Source organism: Phycodurus eques, chromosome 19 (assembly GCF_024500275.1).
Source record: "Phycodurus eques isolate BA_2022a chromosome 19, UOR_Pequ_1.1, whole genome shotgun sequence".
Lineage (NCBI taxonomy): Eukaryota > Metazoa > Chordata > Actinopteri > Syngnathiformes > Syngnathidae > Phycodurus > Phycodurus eques.
Window position 1 is genome coordinate 16006068 of NC_084543.1, and position 20248 is coordinate 16026315.

Consider the following 20248-nt stretch of genomic DNA (forward strand, 5'->3'; position numbering starts at 1 on the left):
ACTCCACACAGGCGGGGCCAGGGATTGAACCCAGGGTCCTCAGAACTGTGAGGCTGACGCTCTAACCAGTCGGCCACCGTGCCGCCCCCCAGAATTACATAACGCATTAAAAAAATATGCAATCGGGACGAGCGCCTGGCCCGGACGGAATCTCCGTTGAATTCATTAAACATTTGTGGCCAAGCCTAGCGCCTCTATATTTCAGAACAGTCAAAGGAGATAAACGATAAAGCTACAATTATTAGCCAACACACCTGCAATTAAGTTATTGCTAAAGTCAGGTAAAGACCCCACTCTTCCGGCTAATTATTGGCCCTTATCACTGATTAATGGAGATATCAAGATTATCTCGAAAGCCCTCGCAGCGAGACTTGAAAAGGTACGGCCATCGATACTCCACTATGACCAGACAGGCTTCATTAAAGGTAGAAGTCCCACAAATAACGTCAGACGTCTGTTAAATGTAATCAGCATGTCACAGCGTAAAAATCTAAACGCAATCACTATGTCACCTGACGCAGAGAAAGTTTTCGATAAAGGTAACTGGGCTTTCCTGTTTGCCGTACTTTGCAAATTTGGCTGTGGAGACTCTTTTATACATTGGATAGCAACATTATTAACAAAGTTTTACATTACAAAGAGGAACCAGACAAGGATGTCCACTCTCACCAATGCTATTTGCAATATTCATTGAACCTCTTGCTGCCGTGATAAGTCAGAATACTAATATTAAAAGGTATCTGCTCACTTCAATATCTGCTCACAAATCAATCTGTATGCTGATGATATTCTTCTCTTCAAGCAGTCTTCAATCTCATTAAAACATTTTCACAAATATACATACATATGTATGTATATCCATCCATTTTCAACACCGCTTATCCTGGTTAGGGTCACGGGGCGCTGGAGCCTATCTCAGCTGACTTCGGGTGAAAGGCGGACTACACCCTGAACTTGTCGCCATTCAGTCGCAGGGCACGTATAGACACAAACAACTATTCACACAGTCACTGAGTGGGAACCGAACCCACGCTGCCCGCACCAAAGTCAGGCGAGTGTACCACTACACCATCAGTGACTCGTGTGTGTGTGTGTGTGTGTGTGTATATATATATATATAAGCGGCACGGTGGAGGATTATATATATATATATGTGTATATATGTGTATACTTACATACATATCCATCCATCCATTTTCTGAGCCGCTTATCCTCACTAGGGTCGCGGGCGTGCTGGAGCCTATCCCAGCTGTCATCGGGCAGGAGGCGGGGTACACCCTGAACTGGTTGCCAGCCAATCGCAGGGCACATACAAACAGACAACCATTCGCACTCACATGCACACCTACGGGCAATTTAGAGTCTCCAATTTATGCATGTTTTTTGGGAAACCGGAGTGCCCGGAGAAAACCCACGCAGGCACGGGGAGAAGATGCAAACTCCACCCAGTCGGGGCCGGGGATTGAACCCGGGTCCTCAGAACTGTGAGGCTGACGCTCTAACCAGTCGCCACCGTGCCGCCCTTACATACATATATACTTACATATACATATACATATATATATATATATATATATATAAATATATATATATATATATGTAGCTTATATATATATGTATTTATATATATATATATGTATATATATATATATATATATATATATATATATATATATATATACAAATATAAATATACATATATATACATATATATATACACACACGAGTCACTGATGGTGTAGTGGCATATGTAGCTTATATATGTATATATATATATATATGTATATATATATATAAATGCAGCATATAATATATAAAATAAAATATAAATATTATATATCTATTCACTACACCGTGTATCCTGTTCAGGGTCGCTGGAGCCTTTCCCAGCTGACTTTGGGCGAAAGGCAGACTAGACCCTGACTAGGCCAGCCAGTCGCAGGGCACAAATAGAGACAGACGCACACATTCACATTCAGACCGTCACTGAGTGGGAACCGAACCCACACTGCCTGCACCGAAGTCAGGCGAATGTACCACTACTCAATATTATATATTCATTCATTCATTCATCTTCCGTTCTGCTTATCCTCACTAGGGTCACGGGTGTGCTGGAGCCTATCCCAGCTATCTTCGGGCGAGAGGTGGGTAACATCCTGAACTGGTCGCCAGCCAATCGCAGGGCACATACAAACAACCATTCGCATTCACATTCACACCTACGGGCAATTTAGAGTTTTCAATTAAGCTACCATGCATGTTTTTGGGATGTGGGAGGAAACCGGAGTACCTGGAGAAAACCCACCCAGGCACAGGGAGAACATACAAACTCCACACAGGCGGGGCTGGCATTTGAACCCCGGTCCTCAGAACTGTGAGGCAGAGGTGCTAACCAGTCGCCCACCGTGCCGCCAATATTATATATATTAAAATATATTTTTATTTTGTTCTTAAAATGACCCGAAGACTCAAAAATCAAAGTGTAGGACTTGAGATTTGACTCTGGACTTGCATGTCGCGACTTGAGACTTGATTCAGGACTTGCGTGTCTCGACTTGGTACTTGACTCGGAACATGAGGGCAAAGACTTGAGACTTACTTGTGACTTGCAAACCAATGACTTGGTCGCACCTCTGTCTCATTTCATCCTAACATGCAGATCTGGCCTCCAGGAAAGAGCTGTTTATATGTTGACTGCATCCAATTTTGTGTTGGTCCAAAATATAGAATCATTTATTGCCTGTTTATAGTGAATAATGCAAAAAATAAACTTTTCTTCAAAAATTGCATGATAAATCGCAATATTTGTTAAGAAAAATTGCTATTTGATAATTTTCCCAACTCATTGAGTCGTACTTCTTAGTCTAGTTATGCTTTATAATAATAATCATCATCATTCATTCATTTTTTTATTTTTTTTTTCTAAAGAGTGAACCTGTAAAACTGTGTTGTTGAATGCAATGCAGTCTAAAATTTGGGTGCACCTATTTTTTGTGGGGAAAAAAAGAGAGTCTAGAGCCCTCTGTTTACAGGTGATATTACGATCTGCGGTGAGAGTTTGGAGCAGGTGGAAGAGAACCAATAGAAGTGAAGGTGAGCGCTGAAGAGATGAGGAATAAAGGTCAGTCACAGCAAGACGTGTGATTGTACGAGTGGACAGTAGAATGGTAAGGTTACAAAGTAGCGGTGGAGAAGGTGCAGGAGTTCAAGTAGTTGGGATCAAATGTTCAGACAATAAAGAGTGTGGAAGAATGTACAAGCAGGATGGAGTGGGTGGAGTTAAGTGTCAGGGGTGATATGTGAGAAAAGAACAACAGCTAAAGTGAAAGGAAAGGTTCATAGATGGTAGCAAGATGTTGTATGGTTTGGAGATGTGAGCACATACTGTATACCAGAAGACAAGAGACAGTGCTGGGGGGGTGGCAGAGTTGAAGATGCTTAAATTTACTTTCGGAGTGAAGAGGATGGACACTGTCTGCAATGATATCACCGGACAGTCCCTTTGATGATATCCCACTGGAAGGTTATTAAGACAAAGCGAGAAAGGCCAGATTGAGATGATTTGGATATGTGCCGAGGAGAGTCACTGGATGTAAAATCTCTGATTTCACCACGCTAATACAAGCAGTCCATTCCATGTGCCACTCCAGCACTTCTATTCAGCAGCAACCAGGCTGCATGCAGAGCCCACGTGATCACAACAACAGCTTGCTAAGATGCTAACATAGTAGCAAGAAGGAAGAGTGAATGTTGCTTGGTTAAAGTCGTTTACTGACACCCCAGTTTAAGTTCACTGTAAAACTAAAACCGCATAAAAGGAGCATTTCACGTATTGAATATTCAATTATGTCACAGACTTTGTATCTTTCTTTGTTTTTGTAAGCAAATATCACTATAGATATAGCTCAAAGCTAACACACAATGAATGAAAAACATCATTGAAGAGCTACTGAAAAATAGCATTGAACTTGCGGCCAACCTATGGAAATTCACTTTCAGAACATCCATCCATCCATTTTCTGAGCCGCTTCTCCTCACTAGGGTCACGGGCGTGCTCGAGCCTATCCCAGCTATCATCGGGCAGGAGGCGGGGTACACCCTGAACTGGTTGCCAGCCAATCGCAGTGCACATACAAACAAACAACCGTTCGCACTCACAGTCACACCTACGGGCAATTTAGAGTTGTAAATTAATCTACCATGCATGTTTTTGGGATGTGGGAGGAAACCCACGCAGGCACGGGGAGAACATGCAAACTCCACACAGGCGGGGCCGGAGATTGAACCCTGGTCCTCAGAACTGTGAGGCAGATGCTCTAAGCAGTCGGTCACCGTGCCGCCACTTTCAGAACATCCATCCATCCATCCATTTTCTGAGCGGCTTCTCCTCACTAAGGTCGCGGGCGTGCTGGAGCCTATCCCAGCTGTCATCGGGCAGGAGGCGGGATGCACCCTGAACTGGTTGCCAGCCAATCGCAGGGCACATACAAACAAACAACAGTCGCACTCACAGTCACACCTACGGGCAATTTAGAGTCTCCAATTAATGCATGTTTTGGGGATGTGGAAGGAAACCGGAGTGCCCGGAGAAAACCCACGCAGACACGGGGAGAACATGCAAACTCCACACAGGCGGGGCCGGGGATGGAACCCGGGTCCTCAGGACTATGAGGCAGATGCTCTAAACACTCGGCCACCGTGCCGCCACTTTCAGAACAATTTGTCCAAATTTGTCTGAATTTTGGCGGCACATTGGAAGACTGGTTAGCACATCTGCCTCACAGTTCTGAGGACCCGGGTTCAAATCCGGCCTCGCCTGTGTGGACTTTGCATGTTCTCTCCGCGCCTGCGTGGGTTTTCTCCAGGTACTCCGGTTTCCTCCCACATCCAAAAAACATGCATGGTAGATTACATGTGCCCTGCGATTGGCTGGCAACCGGTTTAGGGTGTACACCGCCTCTCGCCCGAAGATAGCTGGGATAGGCTCCAGCACGCCCACGACTCTAGTGAGGATAAGCGGTACGGAAGATGAATGAATGAATGAATGTCAGAATTTCCATATTTTGTCAAGAACATTACCGCGGGACAGTTATTGCAATATATTATGTCGAATAATTCTGCATACTGTTCAACTGCACAACATAATCATGACTCTTATCATAAATAAATCTGGGCTTCAATTTTTTGTTTTGTTTTTATTGCATCAACCTTGTAATGGCGGACGCAGTTGCAGCCTGAATCTAAGTATATAAGATTTTGAGGTGCCATTGTCAAAATTCGCCTTTACTAATTCTGTTTCGAACCTTGGTTAAAAGAAAAAATCTGATTAATCAGATCTCAAACGCCAAAATTAAAACCCACGACTCTATTTTTCAAAAAAACAAATAACATTGCCATTAGTTTGAATTGGATAGTTTATGCATGGACTATAGTTTAAATTTCTATTTAGTGAATGTACTTGTATAGATGTCTTCTCTTGCATGATATTTATATTTCCTATATCCACTATTGCTACTGAAATGATGGAAATTTCCCCATTGTGGGACTAATAAAGGCTATCGTATTTTATATTACAAATATTTATTATTAATAATAATATACTTTTACCCTGACCCCATTCTCAGATGACATCTCCAGTGACGTATTAATTCAGTTCTGGTTCAGGTGGTGTTTTGTGAGGCCGTGAATTATTTTATATTTATATCTCCCAACGCATATAAATTGCTTTTTTTTTGTTGTTCAAACGTGGTTACTCTCTGCTATAACGCGGTTCCAGCCAGACTTATGTATGTGACAAGTGTACTGTATGACCCAATCACTTATTTTGGTATTACTTCATGACACAATAGATTAGTAATTAGCATTAAGCTTTTCCATATAAGGAAACCACTCCTCGCCCTCTGTGATAACGTAAACGATACAAAGAAGCATTGTAAGAAATGCAGCTTATTCGCTACCATCGAGGTGATGATTACTGACTTGCAATTTACTTACTGACAATGCACTGACACCGGACGCAGAGAGAACTTTTGCCTCCAAGGCTTGGAAGCCGGGGGAGTTGGGGGTCACCTAATAAAATAGCGTACCCCCAAGCAGAGTTTTTTTTCTCTGTTTTCGTCCCTGTAGCCGGACACAGTGCCGTACTCGCCAGTAATGTCGGACGTTGGATTTATTTTCTACCCCAATATTTGGAACAATTGGTGTTATGGCTATAATGAGTCAGCATTCAGTGATTTCCGTAACAAAATATGAACGTTCCGTAACAGTTGGCAACTCAGCGGCATTTATATCTCTCAAAATAATGAATATTGGTACCCAAATGCTGTATAAACACATATAAACGGACAATATAACAATACTCTCTGGCATTTGTTCTTCAAACACTGTAAAAAACGAGTTATTTTAACAATATTCGATTGTGACTTCTACTTACTGTGTTACTGCAAGTGTGTTTCTCATTGCATGCATCACACTGTCCCTCAGAGGTCAAAATGTGCACCGCAGGAACAGCAATCCCAACAAGCCACACAGAGACGGCTAAGGACCTCAAGTCTCACTACATGATTCCTATCCGCCACGACAGTCTCAATAAAACTAAACCCAGTTGCATATTCATGTTCAAGTTCAATAGTGTATTGCAGCACATGTGGAGAAATTAAATACTGTTGCCACAAAATACTGACAGTAAAAAATTACTGAATCAAACTTTGTTATTTTGCACTTTAAAAGTATAATTTTTATTTATTATCCATCCACCCATTTTCTGAGCCGCTTATCTTCACAAGGGTCGCGAGAGTGCTGGAGCCTATCTTTGTTGGTTATTTTTCATGGTTTTCTAATTTATTTTTTATTCAAATGTAGAATATGCTAGCGGCACCGTGAATGACTGGTTAGCACATCTGCCTCACAGTTCTGAGGAACAGGGTTCAAATCTGGCCTCCCCTGTGTGGAGTTTGCATGTTCTCCCCGTGCCTACGTGGATTTTCTCTGGGTTCTCCGGTTTTCTCCCACATCCCAAAAGTATGCATGCTGGGTTGATTGAAGACTCTAAATTGCCCATAGGTGTGAATGTGAGTACGAATGGTTGTTTGTTTCTATGTGGCCTGCGATTGACTGGCAACCAGTCCAGGGTCTAACCCGCCTCCTGCCCCGAAGTTGGCTGGGATAGGCTCCAGCACTCCCGCGACCCGCTTGAGGATAAGGGGTTCAGAAAATGGATGGATGGATGTAGAATATGCGTATGTTTCAGTTAAGCAGTGCTTATGTTGCAATATAAATATATTTTTGTTATTATTGGTTTTACTGAGGCGGTACGGTTGCCGACTGGTTAGAGCGTCAGCCTCACAGTTCTGAGGACCCGGATTCAATCCCCGGCCCCGCCTGTGTGGAGTTTGCATGTTTCTCCCCGTGCCTGCGTGGGTTTTCTCCGGCCACACCGGTTTCCTCCCACATCCCAAAAACATGCATTAATTGGAGACTCTAAATTGCCCATAGGCATGAGTGTGAGTGTGAATGGTTGTTTTTTTGTATGTGCCCTGCGATTGGCTGGCAACCAGTTCAGGGTGTACTCCGCCTCCTGCCCGATGACAGCTGGGATAGGCTCCAGCACACACGCGACCCCAGTGAGGAGAAGCGGCTCAGAAAATGGATGGATGGATGGATGGTTTTACTGAAGTTATTTTTCAGGATTTTCTAATATTTTTATTGTATTCAATTGTAGTACATTCTTATTTTTAAAGTTACTTTATGTAACCCATTGGTCAATAATAAATGGGTCAGTTTTTCCTCTTTCCAAACGTTGATGAATATTGTTCTCTGTTTGAGTAATATCACTTCCATCCATCCATTTTCAACACCGCTTATCCTGGTTAGGGTCGCGGGACGCTGGAGCCTATCCCAGCTGACTTCGGGCGAAAGGCGGACTACACCCTGAACTGGTCGCCAGTCAGTCGCAGGGCACATATAGACACGGACAACCATTCGCACTTACATTCACAACGTCACTGAGTGGGAACTGAACCCACGCTGCCTGCACCAAAGTCAGGCGAGTGTACCACTACACCATCAGTGACAGTAATATCACTTGATCAAACCTTTTATAACATTCCATACTACAAAATAAGTAAAGTATGTAAGATTATTGCTGATATCAGATCAGACCGATATCCGTATCAGCCAAAACTCAAAGCTACAAAATCAGTATTTGATCAGATGTGAAAAAGTTGGTTCGGGACATTCCTACAAAGGGTGCTGGAAATGGAGCTGCTGGGTAGGAGAAGAAATTTAATGTGTGTTTTCTTTAAAGCATCAGCAGCTGTCGGTGTAAAGAATAAATAGCAGGGGAGAAAGGACACAGCCCTGGAAAGAACCTGTTTGAGGATATGAGAAAAGACTTGCAACCATTCACAAATAACCTGCTGCAGTCTGTCTAACAAATTTAGGATCAGCAATAACATTTGATCAGGTACCATAAAATGAGAGGATAGCCTCTCAATTCAAATATGTGGCTGCATCTTGTTAAAATCTGAGCTAAAATCAGCAAATAAAAGTTTTGCATGGGATTTGGCTTGTTGAAGATGCTTGTACACTCTGTCCAAAATTAAGATCTTGGCATCTTCAACACCCATACTCGGTTGGTAGGCAAACTGCAGTGTATGGGGTTTTCCTAAAGTTAGTGCAATTATTTCTAGTGATGTACAGAAATTAAAATTCTTGACCTAAACCAAAATCCAAATATGAGGAACCCAAGGCCGAAAATCAACAGCCAACACAAACGCAGAACTGAAGTGCTCCAGCAGCCGGCTAAGCAGTGTGCATCGTATAGCTATCCCAAAATTTTAAATTTTACACACAACAGTTCATTATTTCATACCGAGACAAGATCATGACGATAGAGGCACTTTTTAATTTCACAATATCGCTATATCGTGAATATTGTGACATACCTAATAAATGTTAATGTCGTGTTGCGCTGTGGGTTGAACAGACAAATTGTAAACAAAGGATTCTTAGAGCTTTCACAGCATCCCAAAGACACATGAAGCTCATTGAAGGCTTACGTGCAGCCATTACGTAACACAAATGGAACCATACTGACTGACCATGTTTGCTTTCGGCAATTTACTGTATATTGAAATGGTAAGACACGTAACTTTATATTAACTTGATTCATTCATTCATGTTCCATACCGCTTATCCTCACTTGGGTCGCGGGCGTGCTGGAGACTATCCCAGCGAGAGGCAGGGTACACCCTGAACTGGTCACCAGCCAATCGCAGGGCACATATAAACAAATAACCATTCACACTCACTTTCACATCTATGGGCAATTTGGAGTCTTCAATTGACCGACCATGCATATTTTTGGGATGCGGGAGGAAATCGGAGTACCCGGAGAAATCCCACGCAGGCACGGGGAGAACATGCAAACTCCACACAAGGGAGGCCAGATTTGAACACGGGTCCTCAGAACTGTGAGGCAGATGTGCTAACCAGTCATTCACCGTGCCACATTTATTGTACCTTAACTTGTTTTGAAATATCATATTACAATATTAGATGTCATATAATGTTTATATTTAATGATAGCTGGCCCAAATGCAATGACAAAAGATAAATCCCACATTCGCTAATAACTTGCATCTCACTCTTAAATACTTGATTCCTCTGTTACGTTTGTGATATTTTACCTTTTATAGTAGTCCCACTATCCTATACAAATTACAATGTGCCTTTTACGAAGCAAAATACGCAAATACACGTCACATATGGCGACGTTACGCCATCTAAACATTTTTTAATCAACAAATGAAAGATTAACACTACTATGCATCAAGAGACTTGTAGACTTTCATTAAATCTTGTGTGTAGGCCGAAATTTAAAGTTGTCGATCAAATACTCATCCTTTCTGTTCAGCCCAGTGGACGGATTTGGCACACATTTGTCTGTAACTTCATATTTAAAGCAAGTTTTGGTTGCCACTGTTCTACAGATGTTTTGCTGCATAGCTTTGCTTGGCTTCAGCTGGCCCAAGCCTTTACTGTGATAAAAAGCCACAATTTGTTTTTCAACCCAATATTGTATGGAAGTGAATGGGACTTCTGCCAATCAATTCAATACGCATGTGCCAAAATTACATAGGATGACGACCACACCCACCCCACCTGCCCCTAGTGATGAGTCGGTGCGGAACAAAAGGATTCTTAGATTCTTTGAAGGGAACACTGACAGCCGGCTCCTGAGCCCACAGATTGGTCAATATTGTGTGGCGTTGTCTCTGACTGCGTGCTGAGTAGAGGGGGAAGGGGCGGCAGTTACACAGAGAGAAACAGATCAACGGGCCACAAAGAGAGACAACGCAAACGTGCTGGTAAGATATAGTTAAGAAAATGAGTGATAGCAGGAAAAGGAGTAAAATCTAGACACAGTTTATTGACAATCCAAAGGCAGAGTAGAGTGTGCAGGAAAAAAAATCTCTAATCAAACTGGCTCCCTAAATTACCTGCACATGAAGGCACCCATCTGTACAAGAGGAAGAATAAAGACAAGCATTTGAATGTGATATTCACAAAGGTGCCAGTGTATTGAATGTTGCGACTGATGCAGGAGACTGTGCATTGTAACATCAGTCCTTTCTGAAAGAATCTTCTTCAAATGAGGGAAAATCATTTCCGCCAAAGAAGAAACCAGTTCAGCTCCTCAAAGCTGTGAGGCACTTGCTGTTTCTCGATGCCAATCTTATCTGCAGACAGTTTTATGAATGCTGATATGTTTTTTATTTTGTTTTGCATATTTTAATTAATATTTTGTCGTGTGTTTTTCAGTGTTTCTGTATTGTTTCACTTTAAATTTGTTTAGTTAAAAAAAGTTAAAGCTTAAAATAGTTACAAGTTCAACTGAAAATAGTTACGTTTGTTGTATTTTATTTTTGTAGGATCAGGTAGAGTGAATAGATAAAGGCATATTTTAAATAGCCTAAAGATAACAAAACTGTATTGTATTTTTTTTTCTTTCATTACTACGCATAATTTATTTAGTTATTTATTTATTTTTATTTTGAGCCGTTAGGGCCCGAAAGAGCTAGCTTTTTTTTTTAATACCTTGGGATTGATAGATAACACTTACAGTATCTGTGTCATTGCAGCAGCTCCGTTTTTTTTTGGGCTTGGACCCGGATAGTGCTTCCGTGCAGTCGGCACAGAAGCACTGAAGATTTGCCGAAATGCATTTCAATAAATATTCATTAAATACGCCCCTCATTAACGTTTTTTTAAGAACCAAATGTCGCCCTTATTCCACCGTGTTTATAGAAAGTGCTTCGGTGTCAATTTCGACATGAAGTGCAAGAGTACACAGGACCACGAAGACACCAATGACTCACCTGATATGATGGCAATAAAACTGGCTGGAAAAATGATTAGTAATCCCCCAAATATGTCCATCTTTTATCTTCATGCCACGTTCATTACACAGATCTCAGACGTTCTGTCCTCCAAGGCTGGATCGTACTGTAAACATATTTTCCGCATCATATTAAGTAGGTCATCAAAAGCCCGTGATAAACGTGACGCTCAATCAGCATGAAATAATCGCCAAATATAGGAGGAAATTCCAAGCAATATATATATATATATATATATATATATATATATATATATATATATATATATACACACACACACACCACGGATTCACTGTTTACAGTATATTTCCTTAGCACATCCATCCAGCTGATGCCTATTGATTGGTTGTATTATGTCGACGAGTCACCCAATTCAGTCATCTCTGTGGTACAGAAAACCTTTGCGAATGGGAGGATTAGTTTACCTGGAGAGGTCTAAAAACTCGATTGGTCATATTTGCCTCCGATGAGACTTCTTCCTTCCAGCAAATCACCAACGTCAAGTGCGAATAAACAACCTAGGTACTTCCCATTAAAGTTGACAAAATAAAAGCCTGCTACGTTCATTGCAGAATTGCCTGCAATATGACAAATCAGAATTGCCTACAATATGACAAATCAGCGGCCTTAATTAATAATATGCTGTGAATTAAAATTACTGTACATAAGTATATTTTTCAGATACTCTACTTGAGTATTTATTTTGACGACCTTGTACTTTTACTTCCTACATTTAAAACATTCCCCTACATAGGTCAAAATAAACTTGTAATTGTTTTTCACAACACGACACCAAAAAAGAAATAGGCAAAGTCAGAGAAAACAACGACTGGTCCTTCTCGACTGAACAGTGACATCGGTGGCGCCATCACCCAGCATAACATCACAATTGAATGCAATGCTACGAAAAAAATGGCTGTCTCACCCGGCACAAAATTGATGAATGAAACGTTCGCCCTCTGCGATAATCTTAATAATATTTTTGTTCGGTTTGTGGTTCGTAAATGGAATAGTTCCAACACTGAGGCTTCCGGTCTCAGCAGGGCTTGGCAAAATAGTTTCCATTAAGATTCCTGACCCATTCAAAACAGATAAACTTGAGTAGTTTAACTGCTAGAAAAAGGAGGAAATATAATGTGAAGGATTTTTTTAAGATTCAGAAAATAATGCCCTGACAGCAGTTATTGAAACAACATTGAACCAACGTTATTTTTCCAATAGTACGTTTCAACCTGAATCAACGTTGAAAATTTTGTTGATTCGACATCATGTTACACATTGTTTAACGATGTTGCCACAGTTACCTTGAAAAAGTAACTTTGTTACTTTACTGATTACTTGAGCTTAAAAGTAACTTACTGTAGTTAATTTACTGATTACTTGATTTCAAAAGTTAGAAACCAGTAACTCCATCCATCCATCCATTTTCTGAGACGCTTCTCCTCACTAGGGTTGCGGGCGTGCTGGAGCCTATATATATATATATATATATATATATATATATATATATATATATATATATATATATATATATATATATATATATATATCATTCCATCCATTCCGCTTATCTGAGGTCAAGTCGCGGGGGCAGTAGCTTTAGCAGAGAAGCCCAGGCTTCCCTTTCCCCAGCCACTTCATCCAGCATTTCCAAGGGAATCCCGATGCGTTCCCATGCCAACAGGGAGAAAGTCTCTCCAGGGTGTCCTTGGTCGCCCCCGGGGTTGCCTTCTGGTAGGACATTGCCAGAACACTTCACCAGGGAGCCATCCAGGAGGGATCCTTATTTGATGCCCGAGCCACCTCATCTGGCTCCTCTCAATGTGGAGGAGCAGTGGCTCGACTCTGAGCCCCTCCCAGGTGACCATGCTTCTCATCCTATCTCTTAGGGAGAGCCAGGACATCCTGCGGAGGAAACTACTTTTGGCCGCTTGTAGCCGGGATCTTGTTCTTTTGGTCATGACCCACAGCTCGTGACCATAGGTGAGGGTAGGACTGCAGATCGATTAGTAAATTGAGAGCTTCGCCTTTCGGCTTAGCACAACCGACTGATACTAAGTACCCATCACTTTAGATGCTACACCAATCTGTCTGTTGATCTCCCGTTCCATTCTTCCCTCACTCATGACAAGACCCCAAGATACTTGAACTCCTCCACTTAGGGCAGGATCTCATCCCCTACCGAGAGAGGGCACGCCACCCTTTTCCGACTGAGAACCATGGTCTCAGATGTGGAGGTGCTGATTTTCATCCCAATTGCTTCACACTCAACTGCGAACTGCTCCAGTGAGAGTTGGAGATCACGGCTTGATGAAGTCAACATCATCTGCAAAAAGCACAGATGTAATACTGAGGCCACCAAATCAGACCCCTTCCATGCCTCGGCTGCGCCTAGAAATTCTGTCCACAAATGTTATGAACAGAATGGGTGAAAAAGGGCAACCTTGGCGGAGTCCGACCCTCACCTTTAACAAATCCAATTTACTGCCAGTAATGCAGATTAAACTCTGACACTTTGTCGTACAGGGACTGAATAGCCTGTATCTGGGGGTTTGGTACTCCCGACGCACCCCCCACATGACTCCCCGCGGGACACAGACGAACGCCTTCTCCAAGTCCACAAAACACATGTAGACTGGTTGGGTGAACTCCCATGCACCCCCGAGAACCCTCCTGAGGGTGTAGAGCTGGTCCACTGTTCCAAGGCCAGGACAAAAACCACACTGCTCCTCCTGAATCTGAAATTCGACTTCCTGACAGACCCTCCTCTCCAGCACCCCTAAATAGACTTTACCAGGGAGTGTGATCCCCCTGTAGTTGGAACACACCCTGCGGCCCCCTTCTTAAAAAGGGCTACCACCACCCCAGAGGCACTGTCCCAGATGTCCATGATGTTCCCCCTCCTGAGACGCCAGATGGTGGACCAGAATTTCCTCTAAGCCTTCCAGAAGTCATTTTCCATGGCCTCACTGAACTCCTCCCAAGCCCAACTTTTTACCTCAGTGATGACTAAATCTGCATTCCGCTCAGCCAACACACCACCAGGTGGTGATCAGTAGAAGGTTCAGCCCCTGTCTTCAGCCGAGTGTCCAGGACATGCGGCCGGAAGTCCGATGACACGACCACAAAGTCGATCATCGAACTGCGGCCTAGGGTGTCCTGGTGCCAAGTGCACGTGTGGATACCCTTATGCTTGAACATGGTGTTCATTTATGGACAATCCGTGGTGAGCACAGAAGTCCAATAACAGAACACCAGTGATTCTGATCAGGGGCGTTCCTCCCAATCACGCCCTTCCAGGTCTCACTGTCATCGCCCACATGAGCCTTGAAGTCCCCCAGCAGAACGATGGAGTTCCCAGCGGGAGTGCTCTCCAGCACCCCCTCCATGGACTCCAAAAAGGGTGGGTACTCTGAACTGCTGTTTGGTGCATAGGCACAGAGAACAGTCAGGACCCGTCCCCCCAGCTGAAGGCGGAGAGAGGCTACCCTCTCGTCCACCGGGGTGAACCCCAATATACAGGCACAGGAACAGGCACAGAGCCAGGGGGCAATAAGTATACCCACACCTGCTCGGCGCCTCTCACCGTGGGCAACTCCAGAGTGGAAGAGAGCCCTACCCCTCTCAAGAGGACTGGTACCAGAGCCCAAGCCGTGTGTGGATGCAAGCCCGACTATATCCAGTCGGAACTTCTCAACCTCACACACCAGCTCAGGCTCCTTTTCTGCCAGAGAGGTGACATTCCACGTCCCTCGAACCAGCTTCTGTAGCCGGGGATCGGATTGCCAAGGTCCCCGCCTTTGGCCAACGCCCAGCTCACACTGCACCCGACCCCTATGGCCCCTCCCACAGGTGGTGAGCCCATGGGAAAGGGGACCCACGTTACCCTTTCGGGCTGTGCCCGGCCCGGCCCCATGGGTGCAGGCCCGGCCACCAGGCGCTTGCCTTCGAACCCCACCTCCAGGCCTGGCTCCAGAGGGGGGCCCCGCCGACCCGCGTCCGGGCAAGGGAAAACGTCTTCTTGAATTTTTTAATATCATAGGGGTTTTTGGAGCTGTTCTTTGTCTGGTCCTCACCTAGGACCTGTTTGCCATGGGTGACCCTGCAAGGAGCATAACGCCCCAAACAACTTAGCTCCTAGGATCATTGGGACACACAAACCCCTCCACCACGATAAGGTGACAGCTCAAGGAGGGGCCATCACAAACTAATTGTTGCAAAACATAACGATCAGAATCAGAATCATCTTTATTCACCATGTATGTCAAAAGCACACAAGGAAATTCTCTCCGGTAGTTGGAGCCACTCCAGTACGACAACAGATAGTCAATTGACAGAATACTTTTGAGAGTGAGTTGGAAAATGTATGTTAGTTTTATACAGGCGGCACGGTGGCCGACTGGTTAGAGCGTCAGCCTCACAGTTCTGAGGACCCGGGTTCAATCCCTGGCCCCGCCTGTCTGGAGTTATCTTTGTTGTTCCGTGTCGGATAGTAGTCAAATCCAAAAGGTTGTTCTGTTTGAGTTCATACCGAGTGTTAAGGTTCGTCATTAACATCAGTAGGACATACATGATGATACAGCCGCCCGCCAAGATCCCGATACTTTTCATTCTCCTCCTATATCTGAGCCAAAATGTTCGTGGTGTGTTATAACGGGGTATTTCCTCTTGCCTGAATGCATCCCATTCTTCATCTCGGTCGGGTTGTTCATACATGGTTTCTTCCGATTCTTTTATAGTCGGTGTCTCGTATGCATTTTCTTTTTGTTCTATCTCCCGTCCTAAGTTGCGATAAGTATGAACTGGTTGTCTTACCTCTTGATGTTGTAACAAGGGGTTCTTCACAGTTCCTGGCTGGGGAGTATCATAATGCGAGTTAGGAGTGTCATAATGCGGGTTAGGAGTGTCATAATGCGGGTTAGGAGTGTCATAATGCGGGTTAGGAGTGTAAAGGTTCCCCTCTTCCATCCTTCCTGGTTCCTTGTCCCCTTGATTAGTTAGTCTGTTGCATTCAATCTTTTCCTCAGCTCTGGGTTCGGTCATGCTCATTCTTGGTTGCGACTGTTGCTCTCTCCTGGCAGTCCTTCCTTTTAATTGTTCCAATCTCACTTCCTTTTTACACTCGCTCCGCCCTCGAGTTCGAGGTTGGTTCTGGTAACTTGAATATCCGTCTGGTCCTTGAAGCCCAGTCGGGCTCCATATTCCTTCCAAAGCCTTTTTGGTGCAGGTAAATTAGCACTATCAATAAGCCAATTAGTGCAAGTCTAATAATTGCGCCTACTGCTGCAATAATTACAGCTACCTTGCGTTGGTTCCCTTTCTGTAGTTGTGTGTCTTCTGGAATGAAAAAAGACCTAGAAGATCCGCTACTGTTAAAGCTACACGTGTAGTTGTTTTTCTGCGATGATGCCACCCGTATCTGAGTGGTGATTCTGAAGAGGCCGTCTTCCGTCACCACAACGGTGGTGCTGGCGTTGAGTCTTTGCTGGTGATTGTCTCCCCAGGTGACCTTAGATATTGGATAGCCCTCAGACTGACAGGTTAGCACAAGCTTATCCTCTTTTGCTGATTTAAAAATGTCTTTGGTCACTTTTTTGAAAGGTGCAGTCACTGTTAACTTAATATCCTTATAGTCAGCTCCGTTTGTTGTTCTTATTTTACATTGGTAGGTTCCCGTGTCATTAATGCAAAGCCTGGTTACCTGCAACTTCGCCCAGCCATCTTTAATCCGTTCGGTGAGCAGCCTGGCGCGACCTCGGAAGTCCGAATGCTGGGAGGAGTTCAACTCCTGTCCTTTTTCCATCTGGTACACTTCTCGAGACCGAGCCAGTGAGGTCCAGTGCCAAGACACCGTCAAGTCTTCGTAGGGATGCTGAGACAAAGGGAAGAACCTACAGCCCATTATCACATTTCTTCCCAACTCGGCCTTATATGAGGTCCGCTCCGCAGTGGTGGTTAACATGACCTGAAGACATGGCTGGATCATGACTTGCAAAATAAAGATATTAATCCACTTCATTTATATTTATTTTTCCCAGCAAAATATTATTTTTACCTTTCTCTGCTTCCTCGGTTGGGGTATCTGGCTCTTTTCCTTATAGTTTGAATGTTTGTTAGGTTCGTGAAATCGGGCGAATATCCCTTTCAATTATCCAGTTGTCTTTCTACTTCGTTCAACCTGTGGGACAGGTCAGTTGTCTCGGCTGCTAGAGTAATCATCCTTTCAGTTGTTTTCTCTATAAATTCTTCCAAATTGGTGAAAAAGGGTTTCTGTTCTATAAATGCGGCTCGATGCTGCAACACGAGAGCTGTTATCTCCTCCTGTCCTTTTTGCACTACTAGTAGTGCAGTCAGCATGAGTCTTAACGCCTCTGCTAGGTTTGACGCTTGTTCCTCTAAGTCAGTCGTGCGAGCTCTCAGGGTATTCAGTTGATCCATTCCTTTCTTTCTTCCTTATGCTGTGTGGGATTGTGCCGCTTTAGGGATTTGGCACCAGTTAACTTGCTTCGATCCCATTATATATATCCACTTTCACATAGGCCCCTCCCCTTTAAGGGGTAGCTCTTATAGTTCAATTGTCTTCAACCTAATTATATCTTCTTTATCGTATAATTCCTGCAATTGTCAACAACATTTTTTCCAATTACATTTTTTATAGAAACCTTTTGCCTTTCCAATTTAATTACACGATTTTCTAAGTCGCGCACTTAATTCTCTTCTCTTAGTTTTATTTAATTCTCCTTCGACGAGGAAGCTAACTCTTCGCTTGGCCTCTTCCACAGATGAGAGAGCTTTATCTTAGATTTTTCTTCACTAACCTCACTCGTTTGTGTTCGGCTGTCTTCCTCTGTCTCCTGTGCCTCCTCCTTTTTTGGGGAGGATTTCCTCGCGGTTGGTTTCCGTCGTTTATTCTTTTTGGTCTTTTCTGACGTCCAATCCTCGTCTTCTTTCGAAGCGCTTTTCCTTGCTTTCATTACTTGTCCTATTTTCCTCCATCTCGGACTGTCGTATTTCTTGGGCCATATTTCATTATATTTTGGGCATCCTCTTAGCGACTGATGTTTGGCCCTTCCTGGCAGTATATGCCCTTCCCCATTACAACCAGGGTGGGGGCACCTTGTCTTCTTTTCCCCAAGGTGTTCTTTTAGACTATTAATCTCCTCGTCGCTGTCTTCTGAATCGTTTGAGGCAGCCTCGATTGGCTCTTGCCAATTTCTTAATTTCGCTGTTGCCTCTTCTGCCAGCGTTAACAATTCTGTTCTTCCACTTAATTCACTTAAGACCCTCATAGGGTTCCCTCTTAAATCTCTTTCCATTCCTCTGACAGTTGTTCCTACTGACAACTCCATTCCTATGGAGTATATTCCTTCATAGGGTACCATGGCTACCCTAATTCTGACTTCTACTCTGTTTGACCTGGATTCTCCAGGTGCGGTATCGCCGGACTCATCTGGAGTGTGGCAACCTTCTCTTTATACTCTAACCTCTTGGTGGCTATGTCCAACAACGTTAGATGGGTATTCAAGCCGTTTCCTCCCACTTCCCGGTCGTGTGAAATGTTGGGCAAGGAGAATATTGGGTTATGTTCATTGGCTAATATATTACCTATTATCACTTCCCAGGATGTTCCACTCCTTGAGGTGTACTGAGGATCCAATTGTACCTTAGTTGCTACTGGTACTGAATGTTCTACTATTTTTGCGGGGCGTTCGTCTTCTGCCCACTCTGTCCAATTCATTTTAAGTAGATTCGATAGTCCCATATCTAGTTTCCTGTTATGTATCCCCTTTTTTGTAGGGGACATTAAGATGGGAGGTAACCAGCTTATTGGTGTCTCCGCTTTGGTTACCTGCCATCCCTCTGCCTTACCAGCTAATATCAATGCTCCTTTCTGGATTCTCCTCCAGCAGTGGTCGCAATGTAGTAGTATTGCTCCATTCCACCAACATTCACAGTTTTTCTGTTCTTCACTTTCTTGTGGGTTCCAATCCCATTGAGCATAGAATTTTAACCTCGGCAAATCTCTTACTCTACATCTTTCACAAATGTAAGCGTCAAGTACCTTTGCTGTTCCCAATTTCTCCAAGGTCGGGGATCCTGCGGTCCAATTCCGATTTATCTCATGTCTCCTGTCCGCCTGTGATTCGGTTCTTCCGCAGGACACACAGTCTTGATTCACCTGGCGCCAACACAAACTCTCTATTCCTTCGTATAGATATCCTCTTTTAGCATTCTCCAAAAGTTTTAATGCTCTTCCAGCCATTATTCCACTCGTAGTCCTCCGTGTGACCACAACACCTTTCATCATGGCCAACTTGACAAAAGGCGGAACTTCTTCTTCCACTTCAGTACTCATATTTTTCTTCTCTTTCGGCTTCTAGCTGAATCGACTCGTATTGGTTTAAGCTGCTCTACCCCTTGGATCCCTCTCTCCTTGAGGCGCACTGTGTTTCTGTCCAATACTTCTTCTACGATGTCAGGATTTTCATATTTGGTCTTCACTGCTTGCTCGTCAGATGCACAATGTGACTTGACCCATACTCGCTGTCCCTCTTGTAATGGGCATTTCTCTTTCTGGGGACTTGTCTCTTCCTTTACTCTGCCAATGTCGAGGGCGACAAAGGGGCGTTGATTCACTTCCTCTGAGGGGGATGGCCTTCCAGTCCTGCTCCTCCCATTCAAGTCCTTGACTAATTCCACTAATCTTTCACTCCATTCTTTGCCATTAGCATTTTTTCCTAGCCAATTTTTAGCTAAACCAATGGTTCTTTCGGCCACACCATTAGCCTGGGGGGTGTAAGGCGGTGAATAAATTCTAGTTATTCCCCATTTTTGACACCACCTGT

The 20248-nt window shown here is 43.7% G+C and overlaps 2 protein-coding genes across 10 annotated transcripts in view; both read right to left on the reverse strand.

The window, feature by feature from the left end:
* The window catches only part of ca10a (carbonic anhydrase Xa), a 194547-nt gene extending 182630 nt beyond the window's left edge, over positions 1–11917 (reverse strand). For 7 of the 9 annotated variants that reach the window (XM_061706012.1, XM_061706005.1, XM_061706008.1 and 4 more), the window contains exons 1-3: positions 11828–11917; positions 11382–11508; positions 10503–10522 (exon numbers count right to left, since the gene is read on the reverse strand). In XM_061706012.1, the coding sequence (XP_061561996.1) occupies positions 10503–10522; positions 11382–11455 (94 nt within the window). In that variant the 5' untranslated portion in view covers positions 11456–11508; positions 11828–11917. The remainder of the gene's footprint in view (positions 1–10502; positions 10523–11381; positions 11509–11827) is intronic. The other 2 variants (XM_061706011.1, XM_061706009.1) reach the window with 1 other exon arrangement.
* Positions 11918–16518: 4601 nt separating this feature from the next.
* Positions 16519–17421, reverse strand: LOC133395278 (programmed cell death 1 ligand 1-like). Its single transcript, XM_061664039.1, has one exon. The coding sequence runs from the start codon at positions 17419–17421 to the stop codon at positions 16519–16521; it is 903 nt and encodes a 300-aa protein (XP_061520023.1).
* Between the last annotated feature and the right edge of the window lie 2827 nt (positions 17422–20248).